Source organism: Myxocyprinus asiaticus, chromosome 23 (genome assembly GCF_019703515.2).
Source record: "Myxocyprinus asiaticus isolate MX2 ecotype Aquarium Trade chromosome 23, UBuf_Myxa_2, whole genome shotgun sequence".
Taxonomy (NCBI): domain Eukaryota; kingdom Metazoa; phylum Chordata; class Actinopteri; order Cypriniformes; family Catostomidae; genus Myxocyprinus; species Myxocyprinus asiaticus.
The window spans coordinates 1,566,506-1,589,175 of NC_059366.1; the positions used below are offsets into that span (position 1 = coordinate 1,566,506).

The 22,670-nt window shown below is 43.8% G+C and overlaps 1 protein-coding gene across 1 annotated transcript in view; it reads right to left on the minus strand.

Moving 5' to 3' along the window:
• The window catches only part of slit1a (slit homolog 1a (Drosophila)), a 166,908-nt gene that overhangs the window by 16,789 nt on the left and 127,449 nt on the right, over positions 1–22,670 (minus strand). Inside the window, exons 10-21 of the mRNA XM_051651126.1 lie at positions 10,793–10,864; positions 9,891–9,962; positions 8,143–8,214; positions 7,827–7,970; positions 7,268–7,431; positions 6,672–6,695; positions 4,584–4,728; positions 4,395–4,469; positions 4,174–4,317; positions 3,922–4,065; positions 2,211–2,377; positions 1,707–1,839 (exon numbers count right to left, since the gene is read on the minus strand). Of these exons, the coding sequence (XP_051507086.1) occupies positions 1,707–1,839; positions 2,211–2,377; positions 3,922–4,065; positions 4,174–4,317; positions 4,395–4,469; positions 4,584–4,728; positions 6,672–6,695; positions 7,268–7,431; positions 7,827–7,970; positions 8,143–8,214; positions 9,891–9,962; positions 10,793–10,864 (1,356 nt within the window). The remainder of the gene's footprint in view (positions 1–1,706; positions 1,840–2,210; positions 2,378–3,921; positions 4,066–4,173; positions 4,318–4,394; positions 4,470–4,583; positions 4,729–6,671; positions 6,696–7,267; positions 7,432–7,826; positions 7,971–8,142; positions 8,215–9,890; positions 9,963–10,792; positions 10,865–22,670) is intronic.

Genomic DNA, 22,670 nt, shown 5'->3' on the forward strand with positions numbered 1-22,670 from the left:
GGCCACGTCATATTAACTCGCAGGCACATGATATGTTGTGGCCACTAGATTTTATTCTAAGGGAATGACATCCTTTATTTGTGGTCACAATGAAAGAAAACCAAAAATCATTGAGGTTTGTAACATGGGGGTGAGTAAATGTTGACAGAATCCCTTAAAGAGTTGTATTTGCCAGGAGGGATGTGGGATGTCTGGTCTTACTAAATATCGACAGAATATGTGCAAGGACTGTGTGTGTGAGTGTGTGTGTGTGTGTTTCAATTTGCTGCGCAAGAAGGAGAATTTTGTGTCTTCTGTATCACTTTCTGTCTATCATTGAATTACCGAAAACACTGTATATGTGAAATACTGCTGGCCATTTTGCAAATGTGACAAAGCCCTTGTCAGCACCTGGTCGAGAGGTCTGTTTGAGGTAATGCCAGGGTGAGATCAGAGCACACCTGGAAACAGCTCTGGAATCAGTGAGAGCACTGTCCAAATGACAGGTTTTCACACACTACAGGCATCTGGTATGTGTGTGTGTACTTAGCTATAGTTTTAGGACAATTTTGTATGCAAAAATTAGCCAAATTGGACAAAACTTCCCTTTGGGGACATTTTTGGACATCCTCATTTGGAATAACAATCCATAAATACAATTAAATAATGATTTTAAACATTCTAATAATACAAAATGTTTTCATTTAGGTTTAGGATGTGGGTGAGGGTTAGTTTAAAGTAATTATAGTAAGCTCAATTTTAGAAGTCTATGATACAGTATGTCCCAATTTAGAGAATGAGAGAGAGAGAGAGAGAGAGAGAGATGTCATTGCTACAATACACATAAAAAAACACCCTCCCCCCAGCTCTGCCCAGTAATAATGAGTGTTCACATATATCTCTTTTTATCATTGCTTTTACCTTTGTGTTTATAGCAAAACATATGCTTCAAATCAAGATAAGCCAAAGCACAGAGAAAAAGGTGAAAACGCACCTCTACATGTCTATTTCACCTATTGATTAATAGATATGTGGTGTATCTCCTTAACCAGGAGATGTGAAAAAGACCACAAGCAATCTCTGCCATTTTAATCTTTTAACATGTCCTAACCAGCGGTGACCTCAACAAACACACAAGATTTGTCAGTTTTTTTTCTTTTTTTTTTTTTTCTCTGTTGCCTCACATTGGGTAGCTTCACCCACAGTGAAATCTCATTGGTCCAAAATCATGGATATATATTAACATCAAATATGCCCCGATTGGCTGTGTTTTTTTGTAATGTAGTTTTGATTTAGTTTTTTTAAAAATTACTTAAAGCTGGAAACATGATGTCACCTGGTTAGGACATGATTTAATAGTTCATGACAACACTGACTAAATTTAGGATGCTGGCACAATAGATCTGCAATGCTGCTGCTTCTGTCATAGTAACATACACAGAAATACTGTCCTGAGCATGCAAGACATGCTGCTGCACAATTAGTCATACAGACAATCCCCTTGAAGAACATCAAGACATGTGGTGCTGGGGTAGAAGGAGGGTTTCAGAGAAAAACAACTTAGCAGTTTATATGTTTGACAAAGACAGTAGACAAGTTGATTGGCTAACAGATTGCATGTCAAAGACCTATCAGTTATACCATGTGACCTGTCAGCCTGTGACATGCAGAGGTTCATGACTGAACTTCTATCATTTGTGTTCTGGTTTGTTGTGACCCAGACTCACAGCTCTGTGACGTTGCGAGGAATGCCTTTGGGTAAGACCTGTAGATGTTTGTTGCTACAGCGCACCACCGTCTCCAGACAGGTACACTCGCTGGGACACTGGACGGGTGGAGTACAGCTCACTTCCTCACGACCTGCCCACAGGACACACAAACAGAGTAATGACAAAGCGAGCAAATATGTAGGAATGTTAAGGTAAAGAAAGAAACTGAGAGAGAAACAGGTGAGATAAGATGATTCATATAGTCTATAAAGGACTGTGGCTGGTTTGGCTCTAATTGGGCCTCTAAGCAGTGAATACAGGGATGAACAGATTGAAGGGTGTTTAGATCCGAAAAACAAGTAAAAGGCAGAGAGAAAAATGCAGAGACCCAGCCAGGACTAAGAGATGAGACTAATAGAAAGAATTGTAAGATCAGTCATCTGGATAGTAAGACAAAAATGCCTATAACTAGAATCTGAATGAACTCTCTTTGGTTCACAGCGACTGATAAGAGTCATTTACCTTCTTCACAGCGGAAATCAGGTAATGCCACGTCCTGCAGGGGAATCTCCTTGAGGAACGCTGGCCGCTGGCAGCGCGGGTTTCCTGTGACGATCTTGCGATTCCTCAGCCAGTTGCTCAGCCATGCCAGCTGACAGTTACAGTTGAAGGGGTTGGCAAGAAGGTTTCTGCCACACACACAAAAAAAGATTTGAATGAGCCCCAGCCATGTTTGCAGAACAAAACTCGTCCTAAACACCAAATAACTATTTCCACGGAACATATAAAAAAGATTGCTAGTTTTCTTTTGAAGAAGTGTGTGCTTTTCATGAAGCACATTCTGTGATTTGGATGTTAATACTCTAAGTGTATTACATAGCTTAAGTAGCTGGTCCTTCACACAAAACGGCAACATGTGTGTGCCATGTGTGTTTACATGACTTACTACTAATATGATGAATAGTTCAAACAGACATTTCTATAACAATCTTTACAGTATTTCATTCTGTAATATTTACATTAATACTGGCCTCGTCACGCACAATATTTCAACTGCAGTATAGGAAAAGTAACATAAAAAACAGTTGTTACATGCACAAAGTACAAAAGTACTTACTTTGAATAGGTTAAGTGATATTTGCAATTTTTCCACTGATCTTCAATCCTGTGACATTCAAACATTTTGAATGTGACAGGGTTGGCCCCAAAACGTTTTGAAAGAGAAATGTTTTATTTCTTTTTCAATAGAGCACAACTGTCGGGTTCCGGTAGTAAAACTCCCATTCATTTTCTCCGTAGGTGAATTTTTTACGATAAACCTCGAAGGTAATCGAAGGTTTATGATTCTGTTGAACCTATCAGTTTGATTTTAACTTTTTTTTTATTTGTTTTATTTTAATAGCAGAATTTCTGATGAAGAACTACGCTACCCATGATCCTGAAGAGAAACGTCCAACTATCATAGAATCGCAGCCAACAATGCGTGCCAAAGGAGCTCTGCAGCGACCGCCAACTCCCATGACACACTGTGAATGACACAATTGAGTCGGTCTCCCTACACTCTCAAACTACAACATAAAGTTTTTTTACCCTTCCATCGATATTAAATTGATTACATCATTTGCAATGCTTCCTGTGATTTAAGTTCATTCCCTCATTAAAGACATCAAGAACACCGTCTTGTACTTTTTTTTTTTTTTTTTTTTGAATTTCAAAAACTTTTTTGCTTCAAATCCAATTTTGTAATGTTATGATTCACCTCGGAGCTGGCTGGTTTGGTTCGTGGCTTACAATTCTTTTATGTAGGATTTTATTAAATCCCTATTGAAAAAATTAATGTGTAAAATAATTCCGGAACCAAGACAGCTGAAAAAGATTGTGTGATTTATTACAAGGTAATAAATTTAGTTTTATGCTAAAACTGACAGATCCTACTAGAATTTACATCTATTCAAATCATACGAATTCCACAATCTACTGTGACCGGGTTAAAATAAGCTATGGCTTTAGGGTTAGTAACAATAAAATAACTATTGGCACATGCAATGCTGAAAATACATATTAAGGACTCGGGGTTTAGGGCCAAAAAAACAAACAACAACAGAAAGAAGTTCTGTTTCTTGAGAATAACCCAGATCTTACAGGAAACATCTGTCTCTACAACAACACGCTAAACTCTTTATTATGACTTCGGCCAATGTATGGTCAGAAAAAGCAGCGTATTGGCTCATACAAGGTCGAGAGGCTCTGAAGCGTGTCGAAGGCTCCGGGAGGGATGGTCGTCAACGTGTTGTCGTAGAGGGACAGCAGGCGGACATTGTGTAAGCCAGTGAAACTGTTGTTGTGAATGCAGCGGATCCGATTGTTTCGCAGCATTCTAGAAAAATAAAGATACAGAATGGTTGTGAAGATACAAATATGAATTCGGATCATTTGTATTTCACAATATGGCCAGAAGTTTGTATTAGATTGAAGTTAAGCTCACAGCATCCGCAGGCCGTCCAGACCTCTGAACATGGCACTGTGCACTGAGTCTAGCTGGTTAGCCGTCAGGTGTAGTTCGCTGACAGAAGACGCCCCCTCAAACGCTCTGTCATCTATCTCAGAGATCTTATTGTTGCTAAGGTTTCTGTAGGTCACATGACAGCTTCAGTAAAGCATCATAACCATCATGTGAGCTCACACAAATCTGACAACAGCACTTACATTTTCTTAAGGTGTGAAAGCGTCTTGAATACACCCGTGGCTTCAATACTTGTGATCTCATTATTGTTGAGGCGACTAAAAATAAAGTGAAGCATACAGCAGAATGAGAGGAAAGAACATTACAATCTATTATTTGAGCAGATAGTGTCTGGTCACATGACCGTGTGTGATGTAGATTTGCTGTCTTACAGTTCAGTGGTGGACGCTGGGATGTGCTCAGGGATTCGGCTTAGTCGCAGGTTCGAGCAGTCCACCACGTTAGACTCACAGCGGCATTTGGCTGGGCAGACTGGGTCATTATTACAGTCATTATTTAGTCTGTTGTCTTCTGTTCCTACAGGAAAAACGTCAATGAAGATTTACAATACAGGAAGATATTCATGGATCACTGTTCAAACAGAAGACTGGAGTGACGGGACATGATTAGGAAACATGTGTTCAAGAGAACAAAACAGCCACTTCTGTGAAAATTGGTGAAAAATAGAAATGAAAATTGAAGATGAAGACTCTTTTATTAAATGTAATGAATTACTTGCAGTTTAGAGCGTGCAGACAAAACGCTCCAATTAACTTAATGTTTGCTAGTGTTCATGTCTGGGAGCGAAAACATGTCACAGTTCTGGGAGGTAATGGTAGCCAATAATTTTGATCACAGGCTTTTTAGATTTCAGAATGACTAGAGCAACATTTGAGATGCAATAGAATGATACTGATGAATGATTTATGTATTCACATGATATTTGTGATGCGCATCTATATTCTTATAGGAATATATTCGGTAGAGTAAATTAGGCATGTTTCCATCGTAGTTTATGCACATGCCAAATAAATGCCATATCAAATAAAAAAAAATGCAGTCTTAAGCGAGCGTATAGTATAAGTTTTGTATTGGCATTTTGGAAACTTTGTTCCCATCTTAGTGTTTCTGTCCAGTATTTTTCATGCTATATTTGCATTCAGATATGTGAATGGAAACCCGGCTTGCCACAGGCATGTCTCTATGATAAAAACACAGGGTTCCCACTATTTTCATGGCAGAATTTTCCAGGATATTTTATGTGCCCAACAAGTGTAATGTTTAAGCAAAACCAAATGCATCCATTTAAATCAAGCTTTTATTTTGCCGTTTCTGTGTGTTTTTGACGGTAGTTTCTCACCTCCAGATAAGCAGTTTGCTACATGGCCCAGTGTGATTATTTGTCCCTGTAAAGCTGTGATTTAATTAAATAAATACATAGTCTGTATGTGCTGCACACTTCAGAGTGATCTCATCTTACACAAACAAGAGTGCGTGTGACGCTCATGATGAGGTGTTTTCAGTGTATGATTGGCCGGCTTCACACATTCAATTTGAAGTGTACAGATTATATATTTATTCAATTAAATCACGGACTTTTGCAGTTTAATTATCACACTGGGACATATCACAATTTTAGTTTGATATATTGTGAATTTAAACATAAATGTTTGTCCAAATATGTCATATTCCATGACATAATGCATTTTTTTTTACTAGATTCCATGATTCCGCATGTGGTAGCCACAGTATAAGCAGACTCGGATTGTTGAATTATTAGAAATTAATTCACATCCTGACATGTGAAGGCCGAATCACCATGCTACCAACTCAGGGTGTGAATTTGTTGTCTAACAAATTCATGGTCCGACCATCATCATTGTCTAAAATATACCATTTAAATCATTTTAAAGTTAACACAACAGCAATGCTGGAACAAAAAATCATATTTTGTACTATATCAATACTTAAACTATTTCATCAGTGCAAAGAAAATGGCTAGAACTCTGATGTATATTTATATTCAGAGAGTCCTGGAAATCTTCTCATCATCTGAATATTCAAGTAAAGACTTCATACATCTCTAAAATATTGATGAATATCTGTAACAAGATCTCTTGCAGTTTTCAGGACTGCTTTTCTTGTAAATGTGAGTTGTGTGTGGGAGACAGAGATAAATGTAGTGATGGCTGGAGCAGTAGAAGGTTTTTATGGTCTGGGTTTTATTTTAGGCTTGTGACATTGGAGTATCTATTATTCATTGAATAAAACACTGAACTCCAGGACAAGACTAAGGACACTCTCCCCTTTTCATGCAATCTCTAGAGAATATGCTTTGTCTTTTCCTCTCCTCATCTATTTATTTATTTATCTTTCTGCTTTTGTTTTTTGTCAAACAGAGACCTTAAAAAAATCTCTCTTGTTTTATGTTCTGTGAATTAGACACAGAAAAGGTTTCAGGTCAAGCTTGCGGTACTCACCTGGGATAACATACTGCTCTTTGGCTGTGATGGAGACACAAGCAGAAATCAATGACAGTTTAAGAGGCAGTATAGTTCAAGGATTGTTAATATGATGTTTTCCGTACAGTTGAAGAACATTAGCATGTAATTAACATGTCTAAAGTTTACACAAATAAATGGTCTGCATTTCAAGCATTAGAAGATAGAATAGCTTAAAGTTGTCAAGATGGGTTTTGGAAGAGTGTAGCTGGTTTGTTACTGCCAGCTTGTTAGACCATGGATCCCCTCTACCAGCTCTAATCAGCTCAAATTTGGGCTAATGATCATAAATGGGCAGTTTAAACATGGTGGAAACCATGTGAAACCAGCTTCCATGTGTGCGATTGGGTCTTTAAGGGACTCTCAACACCTGATAATGACCAGAAGCCAAATGCCAGCTGTCTGTCATTTGTATCTGAAATACTGTGTGTTAATGTGTTAAAATAACAAGTGTAACTGGTCGCATCTTCACTGCTGTGATCGAGCATGTACAGTCAAACTGTATGTAATCTGATGTTATATTCTAATACTGGTTTAGAAAAACAGAATATATGAGATGTTGGAGAGGGCTTTACTAGAACAGCGGAACTTCTTGCTCTTGATCTGGCCGATGCGTTTGTTTGTGAGGCGGCGCGGACTTGTGCATCGGGCGCCGCTGGTCTCTATGGGGTTGGAGCGCAGGTAATCAGCCAACCACTTGAGATTACAATCACAGATGAAAGGATTCTGGGCCAAATGACTGCAGTGATGGAAAACAACACAAACACTCTTTTACATGACATTACACTTGAAGATTCATACTGTGTTCACCTTTAAACACCCACATGCACATCTGAGTGACATGTTCCTGACCATGCTGGTGTAAATCTTTTAGAACAATTCTTCATATATAACAGTACTTGGTGTTTACTTGGATATACTTTGGGTTAAAAAAATCTCCAGAAGTCAACTAAATCTGACAAAACCATCGTCAACAGTAAATAATGTTTTTCTATTCTAAAACTGCGAAACATTTTCCAGTCATTATTAAAATAGCAATTTTAATTAGCTGTATTTAAAACAAAAGCACTCTATGTTATATTTACATAGCTACATAGTGTGTGTGTGTGTGTGTGTGTGTGTGTGTGTACCCACAGGGTCTGGATTGCACGCAGTGAGGTGAAAGTGCCTTTGGCCAATGTCTGGATTTTGTTGTCATATAAAGAAAGCAGTGAGAGGTTCTGCAGGTCCTGAAATGTGTTGGCACGAAGACAGTGGATCTTGTTTGCATTCAAAAGGCTGGAAACACATGAGAAATAGAGTGATACCACTTAAAGGTATCATTAAGGAATTTTAGGAGAAACATCTGAAACAAAGTCGATACTTGAATGAAACATGAATGAGAGCTCTGGCATGTCTCCTGAGCTATAAAGGACCAACATCTGACTAATGAAATGTTCCTCAGACTTACAGCAGCTGTAGGGTGTAGAGTCCATCAAATATTCCTCTGGGCAGATCAGTGATCTTGTTCCCGTACAAAACCCTAAACATCACAGAAACACATTCAATACAAGAACACACTGAGTTCCTAAGCATTGTGAACAATGAATTTCCATGATTTTTCCAGTCACTTGTAATTAAGGAAAATAAAAATAATTTACATAGATTGCACACACAAAGAACAATTTCTAGTCAATGAAATATTTTAGAAACTAAAGTATTTACTATAGAAAGTTTCGAAGAGTATTCCATGACTTTTTAAGATTTTCTGAATTACCATTATTTTACCAGGCCAGGAAATTACAATTTCTAGTAGTAATCATAACTGCTAGAAGATCTGAAAAACAGGCTCATGTGCTTAGATGAATAAACAGCTAGTGTTTATCTTCAGTCACAAACAACAGAACAAAGCACTTATGACAATACAGTCAGGTCACTATTGACAATGTTCCTTGTTTAAACGATTTTAAACATTTGACCTCTAATCGTTTACAAAGGTTCAGATCAGGTTTCCCAAAAGCATCATTAGCCAACTATAGTCGCAAGTTCCATCGTACCAACATACAGTAGTTCAACGATTTGGTTTCCTGAAACCATTGTTTCAATGAACATTTGCAAACAGCATAGCAAATTAGTGTGGTCTGAACTACAGCTCGCCACCTGTGGTTAGAAGCATAGTTTCTTGTTAGCTAGTGACAAATCATTAGACTTTGCTGTGACTTCTTTATCTCTTATTCCTTATATACCTATAAGACTTTTGACCCAGTTTACATGCACTAAAAAAAAACTGGCTTATTTTGGGGTTTTTGCAGAAAGCGGTGTTGTGAAACATCATGTAAACACAAACGCCATTTTCCTTGTGGCTTTTAAGGGATAAATAGTAAGCGGTTTAACGCACCAAGGTTTCTGCCGCAGAACACGGCTTATGTGTCCGTATTTGTAAATGAATAAGTGCCATTCTTACAGGTATTTTAAAAGAATGCATGTGCGTATGACTCAAGAGGGAAACCCCACTATTGCAGCAATGCCACTGCCACGTACACAGTGTATGTACATGTGAATGCTGCTTTCGTGTCTTAAGCAGCTTTCTCGCAATACACAGCTTTCTGGTGTCTATGTTAATGAGCTATTATAATCTGACAACCATTCGATCTCCGCTGAAGTTTTTACTCTACACTCAGTGTAATGTCATTACATTATTTTGGAACATTGGGTTCAAACGACAGATGTGCAGCACACTGTAGTCACTACGGTTTCGGGAAACAGTCAGGATGAGCTAGTTCATTTCTCCAATGATGCATCATCCTATGGTGGCTAAGCAGAGAGTTATGTTGTTGTACTGGAAACACAGCCCAGATCAATACATCACACACAATTGGTTTCTCACTGTTGTACTCAAGATATTTATGAAAAAAGTAGGTTGCGTAAAAATATTTGAGTAAAGGTAAAGCCAGCCTGATCTGATATTGCATGTCAATGCATAGTCAGCATGGTGTGTCTGCAAGGCCTTTCACAAATCAAGTATATCTGCACAAGAAGAATATTTACCTTGGCTTAAGAATGTTAATAATTTTACATACTGGGCATCCAGGACCTAATAAATATTTATGAGCCATCAAAAATGTCATGACATCACAAATGTTCCAGCACTACTGAATACTGTCAAACCACTACACCACACTTACTTCTACCTATACACACAAACACACAAACACTCACAGTGAATTGAGGGAACGAAGGCCTTGGAAGGCATCAGGCGCAATCTCAGAAATCTGGTTGTTGCTCAGATCTCTATAAAAGAAAGAGAGAGAATTCAGACTCACTTTAACAGGCTGCTATTTCCTCCACTTTGACAAACTCAAGAATTGTCCGTAAAAGCACTTGCTATTGAAATCCATGAGGATCTGAAATCAGTTTGGCACTCTCAGGGTTGCCTGTGTCACTCTGAGCCTGGGCTGTTTTTGGCTCATTTGACTGTAGGTACGTAAATGGGTAGATTTGAACCTCTAGCCCTGCTGTGGTGGTGCTGTGGTGAGCACTTTTAGTAAACGGCAGGAATTATAGCCTTTGGAGAAGACTTTAATAAGCCTGTGGTCTACCCATCAAACCACACATGGGCACTGCAATGCAAACCAGTCAGGGAGAAAATACATCCCAGCGAAATGGCAATATAATATACATTTGTACAGTGGTGCAGATCTGTTTTTTACAAGCCTTACCGTAGATCGCTTATGAGCAAATCTGCTTCTTAAATCTAGTTTAGTGAATGCACCTACTGCTGCTTAAATTTCACTCTGACCGCTGGACCCTGCTAGAAAAACCAGGTCACACTGTCTGAAGGTGGTCGGGCTGGTTTGTTAGTTGGTCATTTTTCAGGTCCAGCTTGACCCCGTGGGTCTACCACATCAACTTTGGCCCTAGCGGGTACATGTAGTACAGCTGACCAACCATCTAGACCAGCAGGAGACGGGTCAGTCAGGTGGATTCCAGAGTCTTACAGCGATTGCACTGTTCCATGATTTTAATGATGCTAAAGTCTTGTATAATTGGTTAGGCAGTAAACAAAATTCTGTAAACATATTGTAACAAGTTGTAACAACCAGTTGTGGTAGCATGCTTACATTCTACGCAGCTTCTTGTAAGGAGAGAACGCTCCAGGAGGGACCGACTTGATTCCGTTCTGTTCCAGTCGTCTGCAGAGAGAATTGAGTAAAAGAGAAATAAAGAAACACATAACATCGAACGCTGTGGTAACAAAGCTCATGAATATTCTGCTACTGTCACTGTTGTCCCACCCACGTCTCAAAGTCACATGAGCAGCTGATTCATAACACTTGTAACAAAACACACCTTTGCATAGTCTTGCATGTGTTTGAGTGTTTTCTTTGCTATAGGGCCTCTGTTCATTCCAGTGTGTGATGCCTGTACCTAGAATTTTCCCAATGGATTGAAACTGTTTTATGTTTAACAGTTTCCAGTGTGATTGTCACTCTTGCCTGTTAGTTTATATGGTAACAGAAGACTTTAATTGTCATGGACCGTAGTATTCAACATGTTCTTTAGTTTGTCAAGCACTCAGGAATGGCTGACTGTGTCTTTTGATGAGCAACCAAAGCAAGTCCAATCACTAATTGTAGTTTGGTGTCTGCACAAAATCTTGGATTTGGCAACATTCAACATTTCTGTGATTCCAATTCCCTTTTCAAACTATTCTAGTGCTTGAGATGATAGAGTCATTGGCTCCAACTTAGAACAGAAACCACTGTATCAGTACAACATTGGGGGTAAACTGAATTATTGGTAACTCATCTTCTCTTATTATACATTGCTGCTACTGATCACCCAGAAATTCAACGCGCTTGTGTATCAGTGTTTAAATTAAAAGCAAGGTCTGGTCACTGGAATGAGACACAAATTAAACAGAATATATTAAGAAATCTCAGCAAATGTGATTTAATTTTTTTTTTTAGAAGGATGGAGAATTATCACTGACTGTTGATGCCACAATAACATAATTGTGAAGAAATTACTGTGTTCACCCATTTCTGTTGTAGTGTGCAAATTTCCAAAAACAGCAGTTTACAGGTTTAAAATTAGTGTGGTTGTGTCCATACAATTTGTTTTGTTTGAAAATACATTAATTTAGCTAAATTTCAGCCTTGCCAGCTCTCGGAAAGATTAAGCATGTGAATGTGGGTGTAACATATCGATAGGATGTTGGTCTTTGTGGACAAGATCTACTACACTGCAGCTGCTGCTGCAGCGCAAGCACAGAGACTTGCTACTGCTAGAAAATACACATACATATTGAGTTAGCATGTGGACATGCTGCTGCTGCTGAAAAATGAGACAAGACATGCTGCATCGAACATATGTTACATAGACATAACAAACAATCCCCCAACAAAGCAGGGAAGCTGCACAAATGCATGAACACAAACACAAAACACAATTCCCCAACCAAACATCTATCGCCAAGACATATGTACTGCTGCTGCTCCGAAGAGCCATATGCACCCAAGTGGATAACTAGGTGTGCCAAGGCTGCAGGCCAAATAGCGTAAAGCTAATTAACTATATTTCTATGTGTGCCTCAGCCTGCTTGGCCGATTAGCTTAAACGCTAGTGTGTGTACCTGAGCTAGGAAAGCCAAGAGATTATTCAACTAGTGACATAGCCCAGCTATGTGTGAATTTAATCTAATGACCTAAGATTGCAATGTGTGCCAGCCAAGTTGGCTAAGGCTTACCTTGTAAAGACGCGCTTCTATGTGTCATGGCCAAAGCAGACCTTTTTAGAAGAAAACCCAGTAGGCGTCAAATCTTTCCATGGCAGACCTGTCAACGCCACAGGCAGCTCTCACTCGACCTGCCACCATCATACAAGGCTGAATTCGGCTACTTAACCTATCACCAGTTATATCAATCCAAAATGTTTTTGAATGTGAAAAAATAAGTAGGAAGAGCAATCACAATTCATTTTAAAATGCTCCAGCGCACGATTTACTGGTATATTATATTAATTATATAGAATGAAACTTGCATTATGTAGAACTTTTTATTTTGTTATTAACACAGAATGTATACACTGTTCTCCAGGCTTTGCGTCAATTCAAATCTCCAAACATAAAAAGACCAAAAATAGGGAAGATACTGTATGTGAAGTATTTATCATATTTCCAATATATTTGGGTGGGTGGGTGAGTGTGTGTGTGGGGGGGAATATTTCATCGGGGGTTAATATCCTGTCCGGTGTAATAGGCTCCTGATTTTGCATCAGATCTAGGTGAGAGCTGCGTTTTGCGTTGACAGATCGCGTGTGAGAGCTGCCTGTGACGTTTACTGATCGTGTCTGGGAGCTGCCTGTGATGTTTACTGATCACGTGTGAGAGCTGCCTGTGACGTTAACGGATTTCATCTGTGAGCTGGCTGTGGTGTTAACGGATCGCGTGTGAGAGCTGCCTGTGGTGTTAAAGGATCGCATCTGAGAGCTGCCTGTGGCATTAACAGATCACGTGTGAGAGCTGGCTGTGGTGTTAACGGATCACGTCTGAGAGCTGCCTGTGGCGTTAATGGAATGCATGTGACAGCTGCCTGTGGCGTTAATGGATCGCATGTGAGAGCTGCCTGTGGCATTAACAGATCACGTGTGAGAGCCGGCTGTGGCGTTAATGGATCGCGTGTGAGAGCTGCCTGTGGTGTTAAAGGATCGCATCTGAGAGCTGGCTGTGGCGTTAACGGATCGCGTGTGAGAGCCGGCTGTGGCGTTAACGGATCTCGTGTGAGAGCTGCCTGTGGTGTTAATGGAAAAATCTCATTATTTACTTATTATTTACAGAAACAAATCATAAAGATCAATTTGAGCCTAGTATTTTTATGGCTTAGATCATTAATATTTCACAATGTAAATATGCACTTTTCCATCAAAATGAATGAAATGCATTTGTTAAATTTTTCACAAATACAATTCTAACTGAAAGTATTGTTCTTACTTTTTTATAAGCAAAGTGTTTTAAGAACATCATCTCCCAATGCCTAAATACTGATTTTTCTAATACGTTATTGTCTCAGAAACTTGAAATATTGGTTGACTGATATTAACTGATTAACTATTAACATTTCACAGATCATGAAGGACTACTTTTGTTGAAGGACTAACTTATATTGTTCTTATTATATAAGGCAATTAGGATAGTAAGACGCAATCAAAAGCGGTGAAATGTGATTGTGAAAGTTTTCACAAATCATGCTCTATCAAAAACAACTGAATTTGTAAGGTCACAAACTTTAATGGGGGTTTAATGGAAATAGCCGTTAAAAAAATCATGCTTACTTTTCACCTTCCCGACATGCAGACTTAACGAGTTGACAGACAAAACTTTGCTGTGGAAAAAAAATCACAAATCAGACTGGTTAAGATGAAAGTGGTTTCACTCTATAAGGTATACAACTTTCTGAGCAATACGCATTAAAAATGAAGAGGCGCTATGAAAAAAACACAGATTACGGACTGGAGAACAACGTCACCTGAATTCACAAATAGTGAACAATAACAAGAGATATTATTTACATGTCTACAGCAGTGCAAGGCGGATTTATAGGCAAATAAAGTCTGAATATCAAACCGCAAACTATCTTTACTGCAGTAAGTAATTGAAGCCATGTAGGCTATACATTGAGAGGTTGGATCTGTCACTCACTCGACGTTGTGTCTTGGGAGCCCGAGACACCTCTGGTCTTTGATGACCAATGAAAATTGGCGAGTGGTATTTGCATGCCACTCCATCGGACATACGGGTATAAAAGGAGCTGGTATGCAACCACTCATTCAGATTTTCTCTTTGGCGCCGAACGGTCATGCTCACTGAGCTGAATTCCCACGACAGTTCATTCACCCCTGTTGGATCTGACGGCGCATTTCAGCGGTTTCTCCCTCCTCTGCACTGGTGCACTGCAGAGAATGCCCCTGGGCGCTTCGGCAGAAATAAGAGTATATTTCTCTAAAAGAGTATATTTCTCTAAAACACGGAACACACGGAACGTCTTTTTAAAGGCGCGCCTTTTTAAAGATGCCTTTCCGATTGAGTGTTATTCCTGGTTGCGCTCGTTATCTCTCGCCTTCTGACGGTCACGATCACTGTCTTTCGTGTCTGGGCACTGCTCACGCGGAGACAGCATTCGTGGATGGTCATGTACTCATTGCGAGGACATGTCCATGGCAACGATGTCGCGGCTCACCTTCGTAAGAAAGCAAGCCACCCTAGAGGCTCCCCTCCTTGGTCCTTTTACCCACGGGTATGAGGCCAGCGCGGCTAGCACTGGGGGCGATGGGACCACCTCTGCCGGGTATCCCCCCGTGGACCTCCCATTCCCCAGCACGCTCGTCTGCCCCGATCAGGCTTCCGGATGAGTCCACTGGCTCGTCTCATGGCGAGTTCGACCTCTTATTCGGAGCTCGCGAAAGTGATGAGCTCTCAAGCGCAGCATCAGAGAGCAGGCTCGTCCAGTCGGACGCGGAAGCCTCAGCTGGGCTCCTCTCCTCAGGGACGATTGCCTAGTCACAGGCTGACACGGAGATGACGACATGCTTTCCCGGGCAGCCGTGAGCGTCGGCTAGAGTGGAACCCTCCGCTCTTCCCTGAACCCTCGCGGCTCAACGATTGGTTCCTGGGCTCGCGGCGCCACTCAAAGCCACGCCCCGCCCCCGTTCCTTTCTTCACGGAAGTGCATGAAGAGCTGACAAGGTCGTGGGAGGCACTTTTTTACTGCCCGGTCCCGATCTTTTCAGCTTCCCCACCCTCACTACCCTCGATGGTGGAGCGGCCAAGGGCTATTTGGCAATCCCCCAGTGGATAAAGGCGCTCGTGGTGCACCTATGCCCGCAGAGCGCCACCACCTGGCGTGGGTTCCCAAAGCCCCCGTCCAAGGCCTGTAGGTTTACGTCGTCTCTGACGGCCAAGGCCTACGGTGCCGCTGGACAAGCTGCCTCCGCCCTGCACGCCATGGCAAGTCTGCCAAGGTGCTGAAGGAAATGCACAAGGGTAGTTCTGCCCCGGGATTGATGCAGGAACTGCGCTCGGTGCCCGACCTCGCTCTCCGAGTGACGGGACACGATTCCTTGCTGCCCCCATCTCCCAGGCTGGCCTATTCGGCGACACCGTCAAGGACTTTGCCCAGCAGTTCTCGACGGTGGAGCAGTAGACGGAGGCTATCTGGCATATCCTGCCCCGGCGCGGCTCAAGATCCCGCACCCCATCTGCTTGTTGCCAAGGGCGTCCCCCTGCGGTGACTGCACCGGCTCTGCCGCAGCCCGCCCCTTCAGCCCGGCCCCGGCGTGGAGCCCACCACAGGAAGCAGACACCACCCATCTCGCGGCCGCTCAGAACTCGTGAAAGGCTTCAAAGCGCCCTTGAGACAGGCGACCCAGGGACGACGAAACCCGCTGCTCTGGAGCTGGTAAGCAGATCTCTCCATCTTTTTCTTACCTTTGCATTTAATTGCGCTGCATGCCCAAGTGGCTGCAGTACTCAAGAGTTCAGCAAGAGCGGTTTCCTTGTTCCCTGGGTCACATATCCGGTGTGCACGGCCGTCATCACGACCACCGTCCACCACTCTATTTGGCAGGTTTTGGTGCTCCAGCGGCAGTCTCCTGCCCCTGAGCGCCCAGCTGTGGCACAAATCCGCTCCCGATGTGACAGTCTCCATGGGTCATGAGGACAGGCCTCTTCCTCCCCCGTCCCAGGCTGTTCCGGGGGTTGTCACAAGGAGCCAGGTAAGTGCATCGATGTCCCTAGACTCAGCACGGCCACGACATGGTGTGGCACCTTGAGCCCCGCCGCGAGGCCCCACCTGCCGGTACGTCCGACGACGTTGTCCCTTTGGTCCCCCTTACGCGGAACTTGGCTTGCGCTTTCCAATCCGTCGCGATGGCTGGTCCGGACCGTCTGACTCGGCTACGCAATTCAGTTCGCCAGGCGTCCGCCCAAGTTCAGCGGTGTCCACTTCACCTTGGTGAAGGACGAAAACGCTGCTACCTTGCACGGAGATCGCTACCCTCCTACGGAAGGGCGTGGTAGAACCTGTCCCTCCGGCCGAGATGAAGAATGGGTTTTACAGCCCCTACTTCATCGTACCGAAAAAAGGCGTTGGGTTGCGGCCAATCTTGGACCTGCGAGTACTGAACCGGGCTTTACACAGACTCCCGTTCAAGATGTGGACGCAAAAACGCATTCTGGCGAGCGTCCGGCATCAAGATTGGTTCGCGGCGGTAGACCTGAAGGACGTGTACTTCCACGTCTCGATCCTTCCTCGACACAGACCCTTCATGCGGTTTGCATTCGAGGGTCAGGCGTATCAGTACAAAGTCCTCCCTTTCGGCCTGTCCGTCTCCTCGCGTCTTCACGAAGGTCGCAGAGGCTGCCCTTGCCCCGTTAAGGGAGGTGGGCATTCACATTCTCAACTATGTCGATGTCTGGCTAATCCTAGCTCCCTCGAGACATGTTGTGCGCACACAGGGACCTAGTGCTCTCACACCTCAGCCGACTAGGGCTTCGGGTCAACCGGGAAAAGAGCAAGCTCCTCCCAGTTCAGAGCATCTCTTTTCTTGGTTTGGACTCAATCTCTTTGACAGCGCGCCTCACGAACGAGCACGCCCAGTCGGTGTTGGTCTGTTTGAAGGCGTTCAAACAGAAAACAGCGTTTCCACTGAAACTTTTTCAGAGGCTCCTGGGGCACATGGCATCCTCAGCGGTGGCCACCCCACTCGGGATGAAGCATATGAGACCGCTTCAGCACTGGCTTCAGACTCGAGTCCCGAGATGGGCATGGCGCCGCGGGACACATCACGTGGTCATCACCACGGGCATCACTACGGGTTTCTATGGGCAGGTGTTCCCCTAGAACTGGTCTCCAGGAGCGTCGTGGTCACGACGGACGCCTCCAAGATGGGCTGGGGTGCTTTTTGCAATGGGCACGCAGCTGCCGGCTTGTGGACGGGCCCGCGACTGCATTGGCACATCAACTGCCTCGAGTTGTTGGCAATTCTGCTTGCCCTGCAGAGGTTTCGGCCGTTGATCCAGGGTAAGCACGTGTTCAGACAGACAACACGGTAATGGTAGCATATGTCAACCACCAACGTGGTCTGCGTTTTCATTGTATGTCACAAATCGCCCGCCGTCTCCTCCTCTGGAGTCAGCAGCACTTCAAGTCACTGCGAGCCACTCACATCCCAGGCAACCTCAACACTACAGCGGACGCGCTGTCACGACAGGTTACCCTCAGGGGAGAGTGGAGACTCCACCCTCAGGTGGTCCAGCTGATTTGGAGTCGATTTGGACAGGCACAGGTGCACCTGTTTGCCTCCCAAGAATCCTCCCCACTGCCTGCTCTGGTACGCCCTGACCGAGGCTCCCCTCGGCATAAACGCGCTGGCACACAGCTGGCCCCCTGGCATGCGCAAATATGCATTTCCCCCAGTGAGCCTACTTGCACAGACCCTGTGCAAGGTCAGGGAGGACGAGGAGCAGGTTGTCCTGGTAGCACCCTACTGGCCCACCCAGACATGGTTCTCAGACCTCACGCTACTCGCGACAGCCCCCCCGGCGAATTCCCCTGAGGAAGGACCTTCTTTCTCAGGGACGGGGCACCATCTGGCCCCCGTGACCAGACCTCTGGAATCTGCATGTCTGGCCCCTGGACAGGACGTGGAAGACCTAAGCGGTGGTAGACATGATCAATCAGGCTAGGGCCCCCTCTATGAGGCGCCTGTATGCCTTTAAGTGGCATCTGTTCGCTAAGTGGTGTTCTTCCCGACAGGAAGACCCCCAGAGATGTGCAGTCGGATCAGTGCTTTACTTCCTGCAGGAGAGGTTGGAAGGGAGGCTGTCCCCTTCCACCTTGAAGGTGTACGTTGCCGCCATAGCAGCACACCGCGACGCAGTCGACGGTAAGTCCTTAGGGAAGCACGACCTGATCATCAGGTTCCTAAGAGGCACCAGGAGGCTGAATCCCTCCAGACCACGCCTCGTTCCCTCATCGGACCTCTCTGTAGTTCTTCAGGGTCTACAGAGAGCCCCCTTTGAGCCTTTGCAGTCAGCCGAGCTTAAGGCACTCTCCTTGAAGACTGCCCTCCTGACTGCGCTCACTTCCATCAAGAGAGTGGGAGACCTGAAAGCGTTCTCTGTCAGCGAAATGTGCCTGGAGTTCGGTCCGGGCTACTCTCACATGATCCTGAGACCCTGACCGGGCTATGTGCCCAAGGTTCCCACTTTTAGGGACCAGGTGGTGAACCTGCAAGCACTGCCCCAGGAGGCAGACCCAGCCCTGTCGTTGCTGTGTCCGGTGCGCGCTTTACGCATCTATTTGGATCGCACGCAGAGCTTTAGGGTCTCTGAGAAGCTTTTTATCTGCTTTGGTGCACAGCGGAAAGGAAGCGTCCCAGATAGTGGCACGCAATACAAGCGGATAAGCCTGGGATAGCCGGCCGGGTGTATCGCTTGCACAGCGCCTTCCTCCTCCTTTTGAGCTGAAGATGTGCACCATTAATTCCCAATAGTGTTCACAAGTTTTGTTCCCTGGTTGAATTCCTCCAAGCCCTGTGGCAGTCGAGTTTTCGGAGAGACTCGCTGCCGGCCCAGTACACATGCTAACTAAGAGCCCTGTTCTGGGGTAGGTGCTCCGCATGTGGTGGTTCCCTATAAGGCTAACCCCATGCGATATATATCTTCCGCTAATTCGTTTTCCTGTTGGCAAACTGTGTCTTCCTTGGGCAGAGCCCCTCTTCCCCAGTCTCCATGTTCGTAGTAACTCCTCCCCCATTGGGTAGGATCTACCTTGAAGACTCTCCACATGGTCGGAAAGACCATGTGACGTATTCTTCCACTTAAATATCCCCCCCTCTCTTTGGGCGAGGTGTGGTCTCCGCGGTGTCCTCCCCTTGGGAGGGACACCCCCCGACTAGACCTGGCAGCCCAGTCGGATAATCCCCCTTCTTTTTTAGGGAGTGGAAAAAGAGAAGGGGAAAAGAGGCCACGACTGGGTTAAGCCTGTCTCTATCTTTTGGGTAATCGACTTGTCCCCAAAGGGCCGTTTGACACTCATAACTATGTTGGGGGAGGTTACGTGTCGACCTGGTGTGCTGGCTATGAGGCACACAGTAGTCTGCCCACCACACACCGCCAGTTCACGTAACACAGTTCAGCCAGTTGTGGCGTTTCGTATAGGGACCCAACGTCGAGTGAGTGACAGATAGGGAACGTCATGGTTACTTGTGTAACCTCCGTTCCCTGATGGAGAGAACGAGACATTGTGTCCCTCCTGCCACAACGCTGAACTACCCGCTGAAGCATAAAGCTTGAATGTGTGGTTGCATACCAGCTCCTTTTATACCCGTATGTCCGGGGGAGTGGTATGCAAATACCACTCGCCAATTTTCATTGGCCATTTATCAAAGACCAGAGGTGTCTCGGGCTCCCAAGAGTGACCCCTAGTGTCACTACATCGACACAACGTCTCGTTCCCTCCATCAGGGAATGGAGGTTACACAAGTAACCATGACGTTTTCTTGTGCAAAAGAAAAAGACAGGATTGTAGCAGCAACAGAATATGCAAATTCATGTTTTAAATATCCTAGTGTATGGAAAAAGTACATGTGCATGTGTTTAAACGGTAGCGGATCGCAAGAGAGGCGCAAGTAATGGTGCGTGTTGGAGCGGTCTGTGGCACTGATGGATCGAGAGGGAGGTGCAGGTAACGGTGATGGATCACAAGGAAGACGCTTAAACCAGTGACAGAGCCAGAGAGAGCTGTCTGCAGCAGTGGCAGGACGAGTGACAGACGAGTGAGAGCTGCCGTTGGCGGTAGCAGGTCGAGTGAGAGCTGCATTTAATGGTGGCAGGTCAAGTGAGAGCTGCATTTAGTGGTGGCAGGTTTAGTGAGAGCTGCCATTGGCAGTGGCGGGTCGTGTGAAAGCTGCCGTTGGCAGGGGCAGGTCGAGTGAGAGCTGCCGTTGGCGGGGGCAGGTCGAGTGAGAGCTGCCGTTGGCGGGGGCAGGTCGAGTGATAGCCGAGTGAGAGCTGCCTGCGGTGGTGGCAGGGAAAGATTTTTCCCCTTCTCAGAAAACCCCCAGCAAACCATGTGAGCAAATAGTTTTATCTCTGGAAATGCTCTCACAGCGCGCTGCAGAAGAAACCAGCTCAACTGAAAAACTGAGCCATTCAAATGTTCCACGCAAGTTGATTGACTACTGATAACAAATCAGAGGACCAATCAGCTTACGCCATGCGAGCCGATTGGCTTAACATGTCACATGTGAGCAAGCTGATTGGCTAACAGATAACAAGTCAAAGAACCTATCAACTTGCCACATATAGTTGCATGGCTGAACTTTGGTCATTTATGCCTCTCATCCACAGGAGAACAGAATTTCCTCCACCAAAAACGTTTCGAAAATACTCTCCATTCCCGCATACTTTGGAAAACGATGCTGTTAGGAAACTGAAACACAAGTTTAAAAATACAAAAATAAAATGTTATCTATAGAAAACAATGTATACTGTCTGTGCTGTAGATTTTCGATTGCATTTTTTTTTAAAGGTAATGATCCGGATTTGTTGATTCAAAGTCTATTTTTAGTTGTAAGGGTCGGGATCAGTCGTCGATACATTTTCAATGTTGAATCAACATTCACTGTTTGGTCGGTACATATTAAACGTCGAAATGATTATTCATCAACATGTACCACCGACCGATTTGGTCGAAATCTTAATGTTTGTTCTTTGCTGAAACTTGGTTAGAGAAGTCGGTCGGAGTTCTGCACATGCTCGTTTCTGAATCTAAAGCGGGCCAATCGTCAGTGGATGCGTCGCTTGAAAAACGTACGAATAAATGTACTTTTATTCATCATTTTAAACAATGTTTTGTCAGTCTATCATTGAATATCACTTTAGATTTTAATTGTTTTATCCCTCAGTGTTTTAAAAAATTCCAGCTTGGTAATTTTTTAATTAAAGGTGCGTTCACGTCATATCGGAATTACCGTAATTACGAGATTCCGACTTGTAAAAAGCGATCACGTCTCCGTAGAGCTCGTAATTACAAGTTGTAAACTGGGAATTCAATGAAATGGTGCGTTCACATCATGTCGGAATTACTGTAATTGCCAGATGGCAACTCAGATGTTCTACTCGGAGCCGTTCACGTCCTCAGACCTCTTAAGTTATTCGTTTCTATGGCAACACTTATACCGCCGAAACGGCTTTGTTGCTGATGACAGTAAAATGTTTATCACTTCATTAATTCACCTCTATATGCGTCTGATAAATGTTTAAGAACAAAAAGAAATGCTCCAGGCATGAATGGGATAATAAAATAGCATATTAAACAGAAATATGTTTACTACCTTTAACTGTTGAGGCTGCTGTGATATTGGTTCTTTTCAAATGACGTCACGACTGTCAAGTTTGATAAATGCCCTTTTTGAGGCAGCTGGTAACTGAGGTAAATTTCGATAATTCACCATGTTGGACTTATTTCAGTTGTTGTAGATGGTCAACTTCAACATGATCATTTTCGCTCATATTTTCTAAACTTTAACTTTAGTTCATTCATTTATCTGTCTTCGGTTCGCGAATGTCCTTCGACGCGTGCACGAGCCTGCAGTGGTGCTGCGCGCGTCATACTGAGTCAATAATACACAAGGTGAATAAATGTTAAAACTGTCATTACTTTCTCAAAGACTGTGTTTTAATTTTATGGACAAATCTTTTGGCATTTTCTGCACTAATGTTCACAGAGGTCCAAATGAGCATGGCAAAGCTAGACGTCTCAAGTTATCTTTATAATATTACAATTGTATGTCTCACAACAACATAACATACATTTATTTACATTGTCATCTGTTGTACATATAAATTGTGCTGGGAACCAGTTGGTGTCTTTTATGTTTTACTTAAAGGATTAAATATGATGATTTTATGATTATGATTAGTAGTAGGACTGTTAA